General features: G+C 43.3%; 1 protein-coding gene across 1 annotated transcript; it reads left to right on the forward strand.

Annotated features, from left to right (window-relative positions):
* The first annotated feature begins 1,193 nt into the window (after positions 1–1,193).
* On the forward strand, positions 1,194–17,178 carry LOC115465054 (zinc finger protein 184-like). The gene is made up of 4 exons (XM_030195456.1): positions 1,194–1,465; positions 5,801–6,038; positions 12,805–12,924; positions 13,951–17,178. Exons 2-4 carry the CDS (start codon positions 5,867–5,869, stop codon positions 14,637–14,639), a joined length of 981 nt encoding a protein of 326 aa, XP_030051316.1. The 5' UTR covers positions 1,194–1,465; positions 5,801–5,866; the 3' UTR covers positions 14,640–17,178.
* Positions 17,179–18,376: the final 1,198 nt, after the last annotated feature.

Raw genomic sequence — 18,376 nt, forward strand, 5'->3', positions numbered from 1 at the left:
TTTCACACTTTAAGCAGGGTATAGAAGAGTTTAAGCTGCATGGAGCAGCAGGTACGACTCTGGCTGCCTTGGGCAGACTGGACAGAGTGTACAGGTTTTTATCCACGGTTAATAGAATGTACTGTGTTACTTTGTTATTGTAAGATTGTTGTTCATTCACCAATAGGCTGTTTACACATGCAAACATCAGGAGCTGCAGGGACCCCCACCCATGATTCTGTATTGCACTGAAAAAGCATTGTGGATCCTAGAGGAAAATTCCTCCTTGATAATGCTGTGAAAAAGGAATGAGTCTAGCAAGTCAGTTGTGCAATTTATTTATTCACCCTTTAGTTCAATGATAATTGCTTAAGCAAGGAACAGATCTCAGACAGAGAATCTCTCTCTCTAAATCCGACTCTGTTCAAAAATACAATTAGCAAAGCACCTCTTTTTATACACAAAATATTGGCTAGCTAGTTGGCTAATTAAGAAGATAAATGGCTTTAAGACAAAGACTAGGAAAAAAATGTACAGATATTTAAGATGTCCAAACTTTAAAGATGTATAATTGGCACCACAAGACAGAAAGAATATACACAGCAAATTCTTAATGTACTGTGAATGTTAAAAAATCTAAACAATATAACATCTGGCTATTGCTAATTATCATATGCAGAACTATAGGCCCTTTGAAGATGCTGTCAAGTTACAATGATGAAGAGCCTTGAGAAATAGAAACTTCTAAAAACAAAAGGCCAGGCTACAGATGTTAATGAGATTACAATAGGTGGGGATTCTCTGGTTGTTTCTGGGTAAGAACATCTGTGTAATTGAAACAAGCATGTCTATCTGCAATTACCAGCACTGCAGTAAAAATAAGCTTCACTTAAAAGAATATTATTTTCCTAACTTAATACATATGATTTTTAACTCTGTCATCTGCACAGATTCCTCTTTTACTTTCCCAAACCTTCTTGCATGAGATAAAATGCAGACAGATATGAAAGCCTCACCACAGAATCAGAATAATTTAGCAGAAGTCAGATATTGAGGGATCTTTGAAAAAGCAGAAATAAAAACTGGGCAGAGTAAATGAGGAAAATGAAGTTGAAAAGAATGCCTTTGGCAGGCAGAGTACAGATGGCATAGGCTCAATGTAAACACCGCCCCCTCCTGTGATGTCATCTCTCTGCGCCCAAGCAAGAAAAGATTCTTCCCTCCGAAGCTGATCGGCCAGAAACAGATATAATAATTATCCTCTTTCAACCTTTAATTTACAGATTAAAAGCTGCACGTGGAAAAGAGAATCCTCCATCCCCAAATCGCAGCTTTTGCTCTTATCTTGCTCTTGTAATAGCCCCTCCCCCATCACTGCAGGAGACAAAGACTCGGCTCTTTCACAGAAGTCAGAGAAAGAACCTCCAGTTTAATTTCTTATTCCTGCAAAGCAGAGAGGAAAATGCCTGCAAGAGCTTCTGCTCAGGTAGGAGATTGACCCCCCCCCCCCCCCCCAACTTCCTGCCTTCTCTATACAACACACTGCTGCACTTGTGGGATCCTCCTGAATTTAAGGAAAGAGAAGTTATCAAAAGCAACTTTAATTACTGAAAAGAGCAAAAATCTGAATTTCCACTTTTATCTGTTAAATTTATCTGTTAAATTATATATATATATATATTTATTTATTTTTGTATAATGTAAGGCTGCCAACTGGATCCAGATTCACAGGACAGGGTGGATCTAGTTCTGGGTTTACCCCGTTGCATTCCCTGGGAAAAGCAAGACTGCAAGTCCCAGTATGCACCTGGTAAACCCAGGACTGGATCAAACCTGTCCTGTGAATCTGGATCCAGTTGGCATGATTATATTAATGGCCTTGTGCTAATGTTGCCATTAGCCTGCGACCATTTTTGTGAAATTACTACATGTGCATTTACCACTACCCGTTTTGTAGGTGGTAAGGGCTCATATGCTATCTGTGCGCCAACCAGTTAGTGTGCAATAATGTAGCTGTGCAAAATGATTAGTGCAGGAATGCCAACTCAAAACAATTTTGTAGCACATGCAGTTCTGGCAGCTACCGCAGGATGACTGAGCGTGACCCACAGTATGCCATTTTAAGTTACTAAGCTAATGCAGCGTAATAAAAGGGCCTTAGATATTAGGATACAGTGCTTATTTACTTATACATCTCTTCCCACTCCACCTGCAAAGAAAATTATTTACAAGAGCTCAGATCTTTCTGTTATGTGGATTTTCCATAGGAAGACAAATGCATTTTTTCTCATATTTACCCACTAACGTCCCTGAAAGCTTGTAGCATGGCTTTCTGTGGGAAGCTTTGATTGTCTCTGCTTAAAAAGTTTTAAAATTTAGTCTCTTGTAACAAATTGACCAAAACAGGTGACTAATCAGCTGATTGAGATGTGAGCTTTAAAGGACTAGGTTCACGTCATCAAAAGCTCAAGCCTCGATAAGTTAGTTAGCTTATGAGGTGCCACCTGCCTCTGTCAATTCTGCTTAAAAGAGGCAGCACTCTATAAGCCCTTTGGGGCTCACTGATTGACAGTGGCATATTTATTCCAGGAGCTTGTGTTACATACACACACCCTGTCAGACTGCCTGCACCTTAATCTCCCCTCCAGTCTTCACCTGGGCAGCATCACTCATAAGCTGCCTGCACCAGGGCTTTCTCTGTGAACCACTCTGCCCCCTGATGCAATTTCCTGTTCTGTGAAGGGTGGGACAGTTCAGAGAGAGAGAGAGAGAGAGAGTCCAGGTGCAGGCACAGGCAGCCTGTGAGTGCCACTGCCGCTGCCCAGGTAAAGACTGGAGGGGAGCGAGGTGATTTTGAGGTACCAGGGGGGTGGTGCACCCCCCCTGTTAAAAATTCTGCCTATGCCACTGCAAACTGACGAAAGAGATTGATGTGACAATCAGGATAGTAGCCCTTCTTGCCCAACGCTGGCAATGGTCCTGCCTCCCAGTGCCATACAGTGTATAGGAAGAACTGTCAGGGAGGGGCAGAAAGTGCCTAGAAAAGGTTATTTAATAAAAGGATTTTAATACCTGCTATGGCTATCCTGCTGTCATTGGAAGAAAAGAAAAAGGGACCAGAAAGGGCTCTGTGACATCACACAGATTATGGGTTACATAAGGACATAAGCATTGCCATACTGGAACAGACCGAAGGTCCATCAAGCCCAGCATCCTGTTTCTAACAGTGGCCAATCCAGGTTACAAGTACCTGGGAAGATCCCAAAACAGTACACTATATTTTATGCTGCTTATGCTAGATTCCCGGCATAGGCAGCTCCTTGTGACTCTGGGCAAGTCACTTAACCCTCCATTGCCCCATGTAAGCCGCATTGAGCCTGCCATGAGTGGGAAAGCGCGGGGTACAAATGTAATAAAATAAAATAAATAAGCAGTGAATTTTCCCCAATTCCATCTTAATAATGGCTTATGGACTTTTCTCGTGCTAATGTTGCCATTAGCTTGTGACCATTTTTGTCAAATTACTACATGTGCATTTACCGCCACCCATTTTGTAGGTGGTAAGGGCTCATATGCTATCTGTGCGCCACCAAACCTTTTTTTAAACCCCACTAAGCTAACTGCTTAAATCTGTGTGAAGTTCTCTCTTTAGTCCCCAGTCTTCTTTGTGGTTTGCTGGCCTGAAGAATTCTCGTGAAGTTAAAAGATTTCCAGGTGGCTCAGTGCTAACAGGGGCATGTGTTCCAGGCCCCAGTCAGGTCTTTTGACCCTCTTGTTGCCAGACCTATGGCTCACAATTTACTTGACATTCGACTGTGAACTGTTCCTGCAGCGAGATGGGAGGAGACAGAAAATAAAGGGTAAAAAAATCCCCAAGTCATTTGACTACTTTGCCATGAGATTTAATTCACGCAAGAAAAGGAATTGCAAGGCCAAAAATATAAGACAAACAAATAAACCGAAATGTTAAAATATCTATTTTGGACACTTGGCAGCCTTTTTTTAAGGTTTAACGGGGTTTTTTTTCAGGATCAGACAAATCCAACATCTAACAACTAAACAACAACATCAATTGATTACATGACAACAATCAAACATAACAGAATAATAAGCAAAAACATCATACAGCAAAAAGCTGGATAACACATGATCCCATTTTTGTTTTGAGCGAAGACTCCCTTCACCCTCACCCTCATTATCCTAGTTTCCTTTCAAATTTAACGGTTGTATGCAGGATCACCCCCCCCCCCCCCCCCGCAACCCTACTTTAACCCATATCTTAAACATACACTGAAATGACCTGGCGTCTGGACTCTTATGACCCCAGGCCATCTTTGAAGCGATAACTTCTAGTATTCCCAATCCGCCCTCCCCTCCCCAACCACTTGGCAGCCTTTTATAAACATAGTAGAGGAATCACCCAGTAGTGGTGATGGTTAGGGGAGGAAGGGGAAATAAGGGTGGAGGTCATTTTTGAAATGAGAAATACTTTCTCTTGGGGGGAACGCTGTCTCTCTGATGTACCTGTAGTTAGAGCATGTGATACATCTGTCTCTTATATAGTACACAATGTCTAGTAACGTCATTTGATTAAAGTCTTTAAAAGATCAGTGTATTTTATATATATATATATATATATATATATATATACATTAATAATTCTCACCTCAAACATTCTGAAGCTCACTCTGTGGCAGGGAAACCCTGGAGCCCTGCACTTAGGCTGTCACCACTCACTGTAACTCATGCACCACTCACTCTCACTGATAGACCCACCCACAGCCACGCCCCTTCCGCACATAATTTCCTACCTCAACGTTCTAATGAAGCTGTGACTTCCGGTTTGTGAGGTGCCAGAGATCGGAATTTAGCCCCATTGCTGTTTGCCCCGCCCTCGTGTCAAACGTGATGACGTTGAGGGCGGAGCTATGACACTTGACCAATCGCATCGCTCCGCCCTCAACGTCATCACGTTTGACGCGAGGGCGGGGCATACATCGATCCACTACGCAACGACGAACGGAGGGAGTGAGCCAGGCAGGCTGTATTTCCTATGTTTATTTTTTTTCATTGTGTGTTGTCCCACTTTACTTTACTTTATTGTGGACTAACTAAATGGAAGTGTTTACTTCAGGAGGTTATTTCCTAGATTTATTTTTTCCTTTATGTTGTAATTCAGTTACTGTGATTGCACTCATGTTATGTGATAATTTGGAAAATTATAAATAAAGATATTAAAAAAAAAATCTTTATTGGAGATCACTCTTCAGTTGTTGCTCACTGATTGCCAAGTGCTTCTCTGTTGGAGAGTGTAAAAGCAGAATAAGTACATAAGTATTGCCATACTGGGACAGACCAAAGGTCCATCAAGCCCAGCATCCTGTTTCTAAAGGTGGCCCATCCAGGTCACAAATACCTGGCAAGATCCTAAAAATGTTCAATACATTTTACGCTGCTTATCCCAGAAATAAGCAGTGGATTTTCCCCAAGTCATTTTAATAATGGTCTATGGACTTCTCCTTTAGGAAGCTGGCCAAACCTTTTTTAAACCCCGCTAAGCTAACCACCTTTACCACATTCTCTGGCAACAAATTCCAGAGTTTAATTTCACGTTGAGTGAAGAAACACTTTCTCCAATTAGTTTTAAATTGACTACTTTGTAGCTTCATCGCATGCCCCCTAGTCCTAGTATTTTTGGAAAGAGTAAACAATTGTTTCACATCTACCCATTCCACTCCACTCAATATTTTATAGATCTCTATCATATCTCCCCTCAGCCATCTTTTCTCCAAGCTGAAGGAGTAAATCTGTTCTCTTTCAGTGACATACAAGCATATGGAAAATTCTCCCTCTGTCCTGTCGAGCCCCAGCGCAGGGAGGTCTCCTGATGGACGCGATGCAGATGGTGTTCAGTGTGGATGGATCTGTGCTTCAGGTCCCAGTAATCTTTGCAGATATGGCCATCTGCTTCACGCAGGAGCAACCGATGGATTTAGAAGAACAGCAGAAGGAGCTTTACAAGGATATGATGGAGAATTATCAGACCCTGATCTCACTGGGTAAGGGAGAATTTTATTTTATACTAAGAGTTCTAAAATATTGGGCTGGGTCATTGGGATTATAGGGAGGTTGGACTAGATGTCAGAAGGGCTGCATTAATGAGATATAATTAAGGAAGAATGGATGTTACAGGGGGCTGTGTCAGTGGGGTTATAATGAGGGGAGAATGGACATCACATGGGGTTATAGTGAGGGGAGAATGGATGTCGCACGGGGCTGTGTCAGTGGGGTTATAGTGAGGGGAGAATGGATGTCACGGGGCTGTGTCAGTGGGGTTATAGTGAGGGGAGAATGGATGTCACGGGGTTGTGTCAGTGGGGTTATAGTGAGGGGAGAATGGATGTCACAGGGGGCTGTGTCAATGGGGTTATAGTGAGGGGAGAGTGGACGTCACATGGGGTTATAGTGAGGGAAGAATGGACATCACATGGAGTTAAAGTGAAGGGAGAATGGACGTCACATGGGGTTATAGTGAGGGGAGAATGGATGTCACAGGGCTGTGTCAGTGGGGTTATAGTGAGGGGAGAATGGATGTCACATGGGGTTATAGTGAGGGGAGAATGGACGTCACATGGGGTTATAGTGAGGGGAGAATGGATGCCACATGGGGTTATAGTGAGGGGAGAATGGATGTCACATGGGGTTATAGTGAGGGGAGAATGGATGTCACATGGGGTTATAGTGAGGGGAGAATGGACGTCACATGGGGTTATAGTGAGGGGAGAATGGATGTCCATTTAGTAGCGGTTTATGGACTTGTCCTTTAGGAAACCGTCTAACCCCTTTTAAAACTCTGCTAAGCTAACCGCCTTCACCACATTCTCCGGCAACAAATTCCAGAGTTTAATTATGTGTTGGGTGAAGAAACATTTTCTCTGATTTTTTTTAAATTTACTACACTGTAGTTTCATCGCATGCCCCCTAGTCCTAGTATTTTTGGAAAGCGTGAACAGACGCTTCACATCCACTCGTTCCACTCCACTCATTATTTTATATACCTCTATCATGTCTTCCCTCAGCCGTCTCTTCTCCAAGCTGAAAAGCCCTATCCTCCTTAGTCTTTCTTCATAGGGAAGTCATCCCATCCCCGCTATCATTTTAGTCGCCCTTTGCTGCACCTTTTCCAATTCTACTATATCTTTCTTGAGATGCGGCGACCAGAATTGAACACAATACTCAAGGTGCGGTCGCACCATGGAGCGATACAAAGGCATTATAACATCCTCACACCTGTTTTCCATACCTTTCCTAATAATACCCAACATTCTATTCGCTTTCCTAGCCGCAGCAGCACACTGAGCAGAAGGTTTCAGTGTATTATCGACGACGACACCCAGATCTCTTTCTTGGTCCGTAACTCCTAACGTGGAACCTTAATAATCAATAATAGGAATCCAACACACCACTAATTACTTGATAATCTGTCTGCCTTCTGATTTATTGGATTGATTATATCCATTATGTTACACTTGTTCTTTATGTAACCAATTGTTTATCTACTCTGGATTAGCGCTTGTTGTGATGTATTATTGTAAGCCATATTGAGTCTGCAAATAGGTGGAAAAGTGTGGGATACAAATGCAACAAATAAATAAATAAATATGGATAGAGGATGGAAAGAAGGATATGTGTCCTGGGGGCAGGGTGGGGAATGAGAGGTGGAGGTGGGGGGTGGTGAGCAGCAGAAAAAGGAAAGAAAGGGGGGATCCTGATTCAGTGAGGTGGGTCAAGAGAGGAATGAAATATGTCCTCATACTCCACACCCCTATCCAATTCCCTTGCATACTTTTTCCTATCCCCTCACTCAAACACAAGAGCCCCTGTGATCCCCCTTACTCTCTCTCTCTCTCTGTTCCCTACTTTTAATCCCCACTCATATCCCACAGCACCTCCGATCCTCCTTGCCCTCACTTCTCGTTTCAGATCCCTTTACTCATGCTACCCGCACTCCCTCTGATCCCCTTACTTCTCTCTCTCCATCCCCCTTAACTCCCTCACTTTCCTCACCAAAACCCACAGCCACTTTGATCCTGTCCTCACTCTTGTCGTCCCTAAATCCGCTCACCCCATCTCCTTGCCCTCATCAGGAAGAACCAAGTGCTGTGTCTTTGCCCTCAGTAACATGGAAGATCAAGGGCCCTGGTGTAATGGCTGTCTTTTTCACCAACCCCAAAATGAAGGCTGCAATTTCTAAGACATTTCTCAAATAAGATGCACCATAGAGATAGTCCCATGGGACCAGGATATTGAGAGATACATGCATAGGTTTCTGTATCTGGACCTGGCTGGATTTTCAGACTGGCAGTACACATGTACTTCAGGTCTGGAAATTACCCCAGGAAAATATATTCACATGTTTAGACCTGCTGTATGGAGTGCACAAATTTTCATTGGGAATTTACATGCATTTTCCAAATTATCTGCATGGATATGCAAACCTCTCCCACACCTTACTTCTTTTCGAACATTTGCTGATAGTTAAAGAAGAGACACATTTGAAAGACAAGTGTTTTGGTTTTTTGGTTTGTTATGCCCAGTTTTTTTTTTGTTTTGTTTTTTTAACATATTGCCACATCGAGTGATTTTGCGATTGCTGTTTATTATATTGTAGTTTTTTTTTTAAACAACTGTTTGTCTTCAGCTTGTGGTCTGGAGTTTTATCGACTGTTCTGTTTTTTTCTTCAAATTAGAAACCAATGATAGTATTTGGTCTCCATTGGGTAAGTATGTGCTGGTGATTTGTTGAGCACTATTTTGGAGCTTTGAGGTTTCCTTTGTTAATTTTTTTTTTGTATACCTGGGTGCATCGCAATTTCTCTCAATGTTTGTAGACTGATTTTTTTTAGATAGTTGACTGTCATCAAATTAAATAAAATGGTGGGGAAAAAGGTAATTTAAATGAAGGATTGTTGTACTGTAGCTTGTGGATTATAAATGTTTTAAATAAAAAAAATAATCAACACAAAACAATAAAACTCGCCTTTATAAAATATAAGGGAGTATCAGAACTTAACGGGCTTGTGAGGGAGTGAGTAAACACAATTCCCCTTTATTTCCTCACCAGACCACACCTTAAGGGTATGTTAGACTATTGAGTCAGGAGGGCAGGGCTCAAGACAGAGAACAGGATGAAGGGGGTATTTTACTAAGCTACGGCAGTGTTTATATTCATGTGGGTGTCTCGGCGTTTACCACCAGCCGTGGCCCCTAAAATTCCTAGTGTGGGAATAGAACAGGCAGATTTTTTTTTAATTTTTAAAGTTTATTAAACATACCACAAATATAACAACATTACCATGTCGCACATCCTGCACTTCTTACATTTTCCGCTCCCTAATTCTCACCGCAGGGTACAGACGTATAAACATTAACCAATAACAGAGCTTACTTCTCCTCCATTTTCTCCCCCCCCTCCCCCTCGACTTTCCCATCCCCTTCCTCTTTCCCCCGCAAACCGACCCCAATCCATCCCCACTCACCCTCCCCTCTGTCCCCCCCATATTCCGGTCTTTCCCTAGAAGTCTATCAAAATGCATCCATTCTTCTGCTTCTGGGTTATACCTCCCCCGCCTTTTGTCTGTTAGCTCTTCCATTGTGGAACAGGAAGATTGAGCGCTCCAAGAGAGATTCCAAACACAGGCGGCTGTGTTTGAAGATGTGCCTGGTGCAGGAGATAGGGGTCCTCCAGAAGAGTCCTAGCCTGTGACCGCAGTGTTAGAAGACAGGAAAAGGTCGGAGGTTTACATTGTGGAGTGTTTACCTAACCTGTGACTGCAGAATTGGAAGATGGGATGGAATTTGAGGACTAAGTACATAAGTATTGCCATACTGGAAAAGACCAAAGGTCCGTCAAGCCCAGCATCCTGTTTCCAACAGTGGCCAATCCAGGTCACAAATACCTGGCAAGATCCCAGACTATAGAGTACAAGTGAAGTACTGAAGTGACCCCGCTAGGAGCGGTCACTGTGAGTGTTAACAAGTGTGAGTTATAAGTACATAACATAAGTAGTGCCATACTGGGAAAGACCAAAGGTCCATCTAGCCCAGCATCCTGTCACCGACAGTGGCCAATCCAGGTCAAGGGCACCTGGCACGCTCCCCAAACGTAAAAACATTCCAGACAAGTTATACCTAAAAATGCGGAATTTTTCCAAGTCCATTTAATAGCGGTCTATGGACTTGTCCTTTAGGAATCTATCTAACCCCTTTTTAAACTCCGTCAAGCTAACCGCCCGTACCACGTTCTCCGGCAACGAATTCCAGAGTCTAATTACACGTTGGGTGAAGAAAAATTTTCTCCGATTCGTTTTAAATTTACCACACTGTAGCTTCAACTCATGCCCTCTAGTCCTAGTATTTTTGGATAGCGTGAACAGTCGCTTCACATCCACCCGATCCATTCCACTCATTATTTTATACACTTCTATCATATCTCCCCTCAGCCGTCTCTTCTCCAAGCTAAAAAGTTAATGAAGCTGAGCTTCAGGGAACCTGGGGGGGGGGGGCGGTCTTTTACTAAGCCACGGTAGCATTTTTAGCTCATGCTAGAAATCAGCTGGTGGTACACTCTCTGAGGAGACCCCCATTATATTCCTATGGGCATCTCAGCATTTACCACCAGCTGATTTCTACCGCAAGCTAAAAACGGTACCGTGGCTTATTTATTTATTTGTGGCATTTATACCCCGCTCAATAGAAAAAAAAAAATCCACAATCTTGAGAAAAAGGATTGATTCCAAAAAATCCACCCTATATCTCTGCTGACTAAGAAACCATGAAAGGCTGTACTTTTTTGATATATAAAAACACAACAAAAGTGTTGGGCAATGTACTTCAAAAAAATCAACAGATCTGTATATAAAAAAACTGAAATTTTTAAAAAAGTGACTCACAAAACCAGTACTTATTATTGACTCCAACTCCATAAATCCTCCTTCAGATCCTGTTGTTGTCGAATGATTTACTGGGCTAATCCTTAAACAGCCGCTTCAATGTTCAGTTCAATTTCACAAATCCACTGTTGAATCTGAAATGGAAGAAACAAATCCATTACTTCACCGCTGCATCTACAAACAAGATGGCTGCGGTACTTACCTAAGCGCCAACTTTAAAGTTGTGGCTTTATCATAAGTTTTCCCGAGGAGTCTTTCATGTTGCCAAGTGCCTTCTGAAAATCCATATACAATATATTGACCATCTTGCTTTAAGTTTTTTATTTACACATCTTACTGGAATATTACTGCCCCATCCTTGACCATTTTTAAATCTAGATTGAAAGCCCACCTCTTTAACATTGCTTTTGACTTGTAACCACTCCCCCATATTAATTGATTTGCTTGCTTTATTTTTGTCTATTAGATTGTAAGCTCTTTGAGCAGGGACTGTCTTTCTTCTATGTTTGTGAAGCGCTGCGTACGCTTTGTAGCGCTATAGAAATGCTAAATAGTAGTAGTAGTAGGTTCAGTGCGGCTTACAAAGTGTGGTACAAAGTATCACAGAGATAATACAGGGATGGAAACAATGTATCAAAGAGATGATGACATAATTACTTAGATTAGGTTCAGTATGATATGATGTATCACAGATATACAAAGTATGGAACAAAGTGTCACAGGGACGGCATAATTTCGTAGAGTGGGATAATTACATTGAGTGGGACAGTGGTAAGCGATGTGTTGAAGGGATTGGAGTGTGGGTGATATAGTGGAGTGGAGTTGTGTTTGAGAGTTAGGACGGGTCGTAGGCTTGTTTGAAGAGGTAAGTCTTCAGCAGTTTTCGGAAGGGTAGATGCTCATTGGTTTTTCGGATGTGTCGAGGTATGGCGTTCCAGAGTTGGCTGCCAATTACAGAGAAGTTGGATGCATAGTAGGTTTTGTATTTAAGGCCTTTGCAGTTAGGGAGATGAAGATTGAGATATGTTCTAGAAGTACTGGTCCAGTTTCTGGCTGGAAGATCGATCAGGTTGGACATGTAGCTTGGGGATTCGCCATTGATGATCTTGTGGATCATTGTGTGGGCTTTGAAGTGTATTCGTTCCTTGATTGGGAGCCAGTGAAGTTTTTCACGAAGTGGTGTTGCGCTTTCGAATCTTGATTTGCCAAAAATGAGTCTAGCTGCTGTGTTTTGGGCTGTTTGTTCATGATTTGGGCTTGGCTTAGTAAAGACCCCCTAGGAGAGAAAAGTCTTTTCAGCACCTCCATGGGCATTTGTGTGTATCTTTGACTTAGAAAAGAGAGGATGTGGGGGAGTAGTTTTGGGGGGATGGGAAGATGGGGGGGATTGTGGGAGGGTAGTTGTGGGAGATGGGGTGTACTTACAGGATGATTGGGCTAATTTCAGGGAAATAGAAAGCAGGTCAGGAATTATTGGAGGTGTGGAAAGCTGTAGGAGGAGACTGTACAACAGAATATAGTCACCACAGGACTGACACCATGACCCCTCTGTAGGAAGCCACAAAAACGGCTTCTGTTAAAGAAGGAAGGAGACTTGCTAGTTGTATAAAGAATAGTGAGGCCCATGCCTGTTGGGATGAGGTTGTAGATGTGTTGCTGTGTTTGGAGAGGGTCATGAACATAACGTGATGCCTTTACCAAGGATTTCAGACTTGCTGTTCATGGAAGTTGATGAGTTTCTTCATGTTTTAACATTTTCTTTGTTCAGAATTAAGGCAAAGAGTTTAATAGTTTAAAACTTTTGTTCTACCACCCTATTTGTCAGACAAATCAGAGTGCCTTCGATAAACTTAATGCATTGTTTTTGCCTCAGGAACGGGATCTGTGACTGTCGCTCCTGATATTATATCCCACACTGAACAAAGGGAAGAGCAGTATATCAGAGATGAGCTGGGATCAGAGGAAAGAGACACTGAGGAAAGCGGCTGCTCAGGTGAGTCCAGTAATAAGAGGAACTGGTGTAAAACTGCTGAGCTGAAGAGTGGAATGAGCAGCTGGGAACTGCAGAGACCCCTTCTCACACTCCTCTGGAGAGCTCTCTCTTCACTCACGAGCAGAGACCCCCTTCCCTCGCTCCTCTGGAGGGCTCTCTCATCACTCACAGGCAGAGACCCCCTTCCTACGTTCCTCTGGAGAGCTCTCTCATCACTCACAGGCAGAGACCCCCTTCCCACGTTCCTCTGGAGAGCTCTCTCATCACTCACAGGCAGAGACCCCCTTCCCACGTTCCTCTGGAGAGCTCTCTCATCACTCACAGGCAGAGACCCCCTTCCTACGTTCCTCTGGAGAGCTCTCTCATCACTCACAGGCAGAGACCCCCTTCCCACGTTCCTCTGGAGAGCTCTCTCATCACTTGCAGTGTTTCTGATACAGACTGCCATTTCCAAACCCGGTCACATAGAACCGTTAACATCATCTAATTGTCATAATGTGCTCTGGCTCAGAGCCTGTAATATTGGTCCCATATGAAGTGAACTGTCCTTGATTGGAGGAGTAGCCTAGTGGCCTAGTGGTTAGGGTGGTGGACTTTGGTCCTGGGGAACTGAGGAACTGAGTTCGATTCCCACTTCAGGCACAGGCAGCTCCTTGTGACTCTGGGCAAGTCACTTAACCCTCCATTGCCCCATGTAAGCTGCATTGAGCCTGCCATGAGTGGGAAAGCGCAGGGTACAAATGTAACAAAAATAAAATAAATAAAATTACACAATGTGATATTCTCTGTACAGAGCTTCTTATGCAGTGTTTTCCATAGTTAGGGAAGAGGAAGTGATTTAACAGTCTCTCCTCATTACCGTCTCAAGTGTTGCCCCATGGGCAGAGGGTCTGTGCTGGACCTGGACTCCTCCCCATCGTTAACTGAAAATGTCATTCACTGTTGAATCTGAATTCAAAGTCATCATTCCTTTGGGATCACTCATTATGCCTCTAACATATGTCTCTCCTATTTTACCTTATCTAGAAACTGATGTGCCCAAGAATGAAAATCCAGCTGCACATCACTGGGAGCTTAGCGAGAGTCCTGAAAGTAAAGAAATGGTGTCTGAAAAGCACGTGTCATGTTCCTACTGGGAGCAAAATTGCAGAAATCAATACATCTCGGAAAAGGAGCAAAGCGATTTGACAGAAGACTCAGCTGAGATAACAGAACAAAGTAGTTTATGTGATGTATGCGGAATATTTCTTAGTGATCCTGCAACTCTGCAGTCGCATCAGGGATCCCACACTGAAGAGAGACCATCTGTGGGTACAGAGTATGTGAAAATCTTTATTCAGACGGGAGAATTACAGCAACAAGAGAAGACCCACAGAGCAGCAATGTCCTTTACGTGTTCAGAATGTGGGGATGAGTTCACTAGACAGGAAGCTCTACTACAACACCAAAAAGTTCACAGCCGAGACCGATTGTTTTCAGTCATTGACAGTGACAGAAGCCTCCAGATGCACCACAAAATAAGCCCTGGTAAAAAGAGACCATTTTCATGTTTTGAGTGTGATAAGCGCTTCTGGCATGAGAAAGATCTTGTAACCCACTATATAAACCATACTGATAAGAAACTATTTTCCTGCAGTGACTGTAGGAAAAGCTTCAGTTGGAAAATTCACCTCACAGAACACCAGAAAGTCCACACTGTAAATTTGAGAGATTGAGATTGTATACAACATGCACTGACTGGAGAGTGAGGTTCACTTCTGTCATGGTATGCTCGAAATAAACCCTTTTAGAGACACTGTCCCCCTGTGAGATACCATTTTTATGTTCTGTGAGTGGTAAAAGCTTCAGTTGAAAGTCAAATTTTACCGGACACAAAAAGATCCGCACGTTTCATTCCAATCAACTGGATATAGTGGTAAAGGAGAAAAACATTGAAGCGGCTTTTCCAGTAGAAGTATCGGTACCAAGCGATTATTCATTACTAAGTATTGAGAGATGTAATCAAGAGACTGAGAGTATGTGGTGGAAAGATACAGAAACTGCCCCAGTTGTGTTGGGCTTCAACTGGCCTGATTAAGTGTTTTCTGTTATATTTTACAACCTATGAACTTCAGAATGAGGTTCTCTCCAGCACAATGGAAATTTTAAAGATGAGCACTAGCAGTGAATTTGAGAGATGGAAAATAGTTTCAGTAGTCTTGGGTGCCACTGGCCTGTTTAAAAAAAGAATTTTCAAGCACACCTGGATGTGTTGCCTATATGTTGCATCTCATGGACTCCTTAAGGAGAGGAGCTATCAACAGCAGTCTCTGACTCACTTTTTCAAAACCCAGATGTGGATTCTCTACTAGGGGAAGAGGGAAAGAATTTACCTTCAGACGTACACTGATGTCTCTTCTAGCTTTGTGTCAATAAGTTGCTTGACTCTGAAGTATTTGTTTAGCAGGAACAATGTGACTCTCTTGTAGCAACCCCTCTGTTTAAAGTGTACATTAATGAACCTGTTCCCTTATTCCTACACTTTGAAACAGGTCTCGTTCCTCTTGGAATTTGGGCTTCCTTCTAATCAAAAAGGATCCTCTATAGCCGAGAGCCAGTAATCAGTCTTTAGAGGTCCATTAATTCACTTCTCTCGTTCCCTTTGTGCCTTGTAGGCATCTCCTTAACTTTCTTTGCTGGGCGATTACCAGGTTGGTGGCTCTTCTCCTCTTTCCTACCAAGGTGGCATTCGCTGGGTATCCATGCCTTCACCAGATACCTGCCAGGTTGGTATTGAATCTTTCCGGTTGAGGGACACAGGAGTGACTGAAAAAAAATTCTAAAAAACCGTAGAACAATCTCCAGCCACCAAACCCTCCTACCTCAACAAAAAATCTTATTCCAAAACTAAGAGGGCTGTTCCCACAAGAGACCGACTACTAGAGAAGCCAGAGCTTTTGTCCGAGTCTTATCCCACTTCTGTCCTCTTGCTGTGGAAAAGAAGCATGGACAAAAACTTCCTTCCAAACCATAAAGACTCACAAAGAGAAATAGCTCATTAGCTACTACGTATGAACTATTAGCAAATCCCTCACCCAAAGCCCAGGCTGCTCAGAAAAGCTTTGGGCCTGTAGATTTCGAACAGAGGACCAGAAGATGGAACGTTTCCACTCTCATAATAAGAATTAAGAATCTACTGCATTGATGTACCACAGAAAGGCAGTATATCAAGTCCATGACCCAAATCTATTGTCCTAAATTTCTCCCCTTCGGATAATGATACATCTATGTTGTAGACTATAGGCAGAATGGGTTTGGGTCACTGCTATAGGCTGACCAATATTTTACCACATATGGCATCAGCAGCCAGGGCTTGTGGGTGCAAGAGAAGAGGTTGGTTTGGCCCTCCAACCAAAAAGGTGTTCTGCTGCTCGGACGTAGAGCAAAGGCACAGAGACTGAGTGGGTAAAGAAAATTTGGAAAGCAGTTCTTATCACTGCAATAGAGGGAAGCCCAAAGGAAACAGTGGTGGAAATAGAAAAAAGACACATCACACATGCTGGACCCTGCAGAGCTTCAAATATTCCACAGAATGTTATAGCTTGTTTGATAGTTTTGCTTTGAAGCAGGCAATCTGAAGTAAGGCCTAGAAAGTGGGTAATATAATATGGCAAGAGTCACAGCTGGAACTGTACAATGATCTATCTCAGGACACTTTGCAGAGGAGGAAAAGATTAAAAGAATATGCAACATTACTGAAAAAAAGGAAAATGTTAAATACCAGAGCTGCTTTTTGTGTGAGAAAACCTGAGGAACCAAGAAAAAAAAGGCTTTGAGAAGAGCAGGATTACTCCATGATGAGGCAGGGACAGGCACAGCTGTGAAAGCATTCCCAACAGAGAATTCCTGCTAGTGGGAAAAGACTAAAGAGTATGGTGTCTCCTTCAGTAGCTCAGTTGGTAGAGCGAATGCCTCTGAGTGAAACAGTAATACACAGAGTGCTGGATACTGAGAAGAATACTGGGTGCCATAGTTATGCAGATGACATTTGGACAGAGACTGAATACTTAGAGAAGTTAATAGTTTAAATAGATGCCAAAGTGAAGAGGTAGTGAACAGTCTTTAATACTTAAAGATTGTTAGAGAGTGTGGAATAGCAGATATGGTGTGAGTGGGGCAGAGAGCATGGATGGGTTTAAAAGAATAATTTGAGTTGGAATGGGAATGTCCTGAGTTGGAGAATACAGGTGTGTGTTTGAATGGAGCGATATGGAATGGGCAAATAGGAGATGGGGTGGAGATTTGGGGGGGGGGGGGGAGAAGAGGGAAGGTAGAAGAGGAGGAGGAGCGAGGAGGGGAAGGAAAAGCAGGTGCCTACAGGGATGATGGAGGAAAGGGAGCAGGGCAGGATCAAGGCCGAGGCAAACTAGGCATATGCCTAGGGCCCAAATGTTTAGGAAGGGCCCTTTCAGGTGTGTAATTGAGTAGTTCCCAAAGTAGATTTTGTTCTGGAGGGTTAGCTTATGGCAGAAGTTTCTCTATTCTACTGTTCCCCATGGACTCTCTTCTAGGTAACAGGAGGAGCCAGTGAGGGGCACTTCTTACTCACTGCTTTCTCTCTGCTGGTTTTCCTCTATAGTCATAAGCATTTTTTGGAGAGTTCAGTGAGGGCGGGAGGGGGGTAACGCTTTTGTGTGCTAGAGCCCACCAAAGGGTTAATCCTGCCATTGGGGAGGGGAGAGACCAGGAGCAAAAAAGGAAGCAGAGACATTAATAAAACAAGGAAAAGGAGTTGCAATATGGAAAATATAAGTGGGGCCAGCCTAGGCTTCTGCCTAGGACAGTAGCATTTAGGAGGTGGTGGCTCAGCTGGAGAGCATTATTTCATCTTCCATTCCTTACTCCTTTCTCATGTCCAACATGCTCCCCCAATGCTCCGCCATCTCTCCTTCTGTTGACCCTCTTCCCAGGCCATTTTGAAGGTAGTCCATGCTAAAATGGGACTTTGTAGTAGAGGCTTACACTTGAGCACTGCTCCCTCCCTTCCCCTCCCCCAAAAAGGAAATCCATTGTATCAGAGTACCTTTTAAAATGGCTTAGGAAGTTTTATGTGGTGGTTACAGGAGGAGCATTCCGGATTTGGGACCAGGGTAATAAAGTGGAGATGAGATGCCGGATCCAGGAGGGCGAGGCAGGGAGAGAACCCTAGGGGGGAGGGAGGGGAGATGCTTCCTACCTGGTGGTGGGAGGGAGGGGAAGAGGAGATGGTGAACTGTTGTGGGGGGGCTTGAGCCACTCCTGGGGGCAAGAGGGTTGCATGTCTGAAGGTTCTCCTAGGAAAATAGATTCCCAAACCAAATTGATCTCATGCATATTCATTGTGGATATCCTGAAAACCTGACTGGCAGGGGTTCCCATGGGACAAGTTTGGGAACCCTTGTCCTAGGGTGTCGGATACCCTTGGGCCAGCCCT

This window comes from Microcaecilia unicolor, chromosome 1 (assembly GCF_901765095.1).
Source record: "Microcaecilia unicolor chromosome 1, aMicUni1.1, whole genome shotgun sequence".
In the NCBI taxonomy this organism is placed as follows: domain Eukaryota; kingdom Metazoa; phylum Chordata; class Amphibia; order Gymnophiona; family Siphonopidae; genus Microcaecilia; species Microcaecilia unicolor.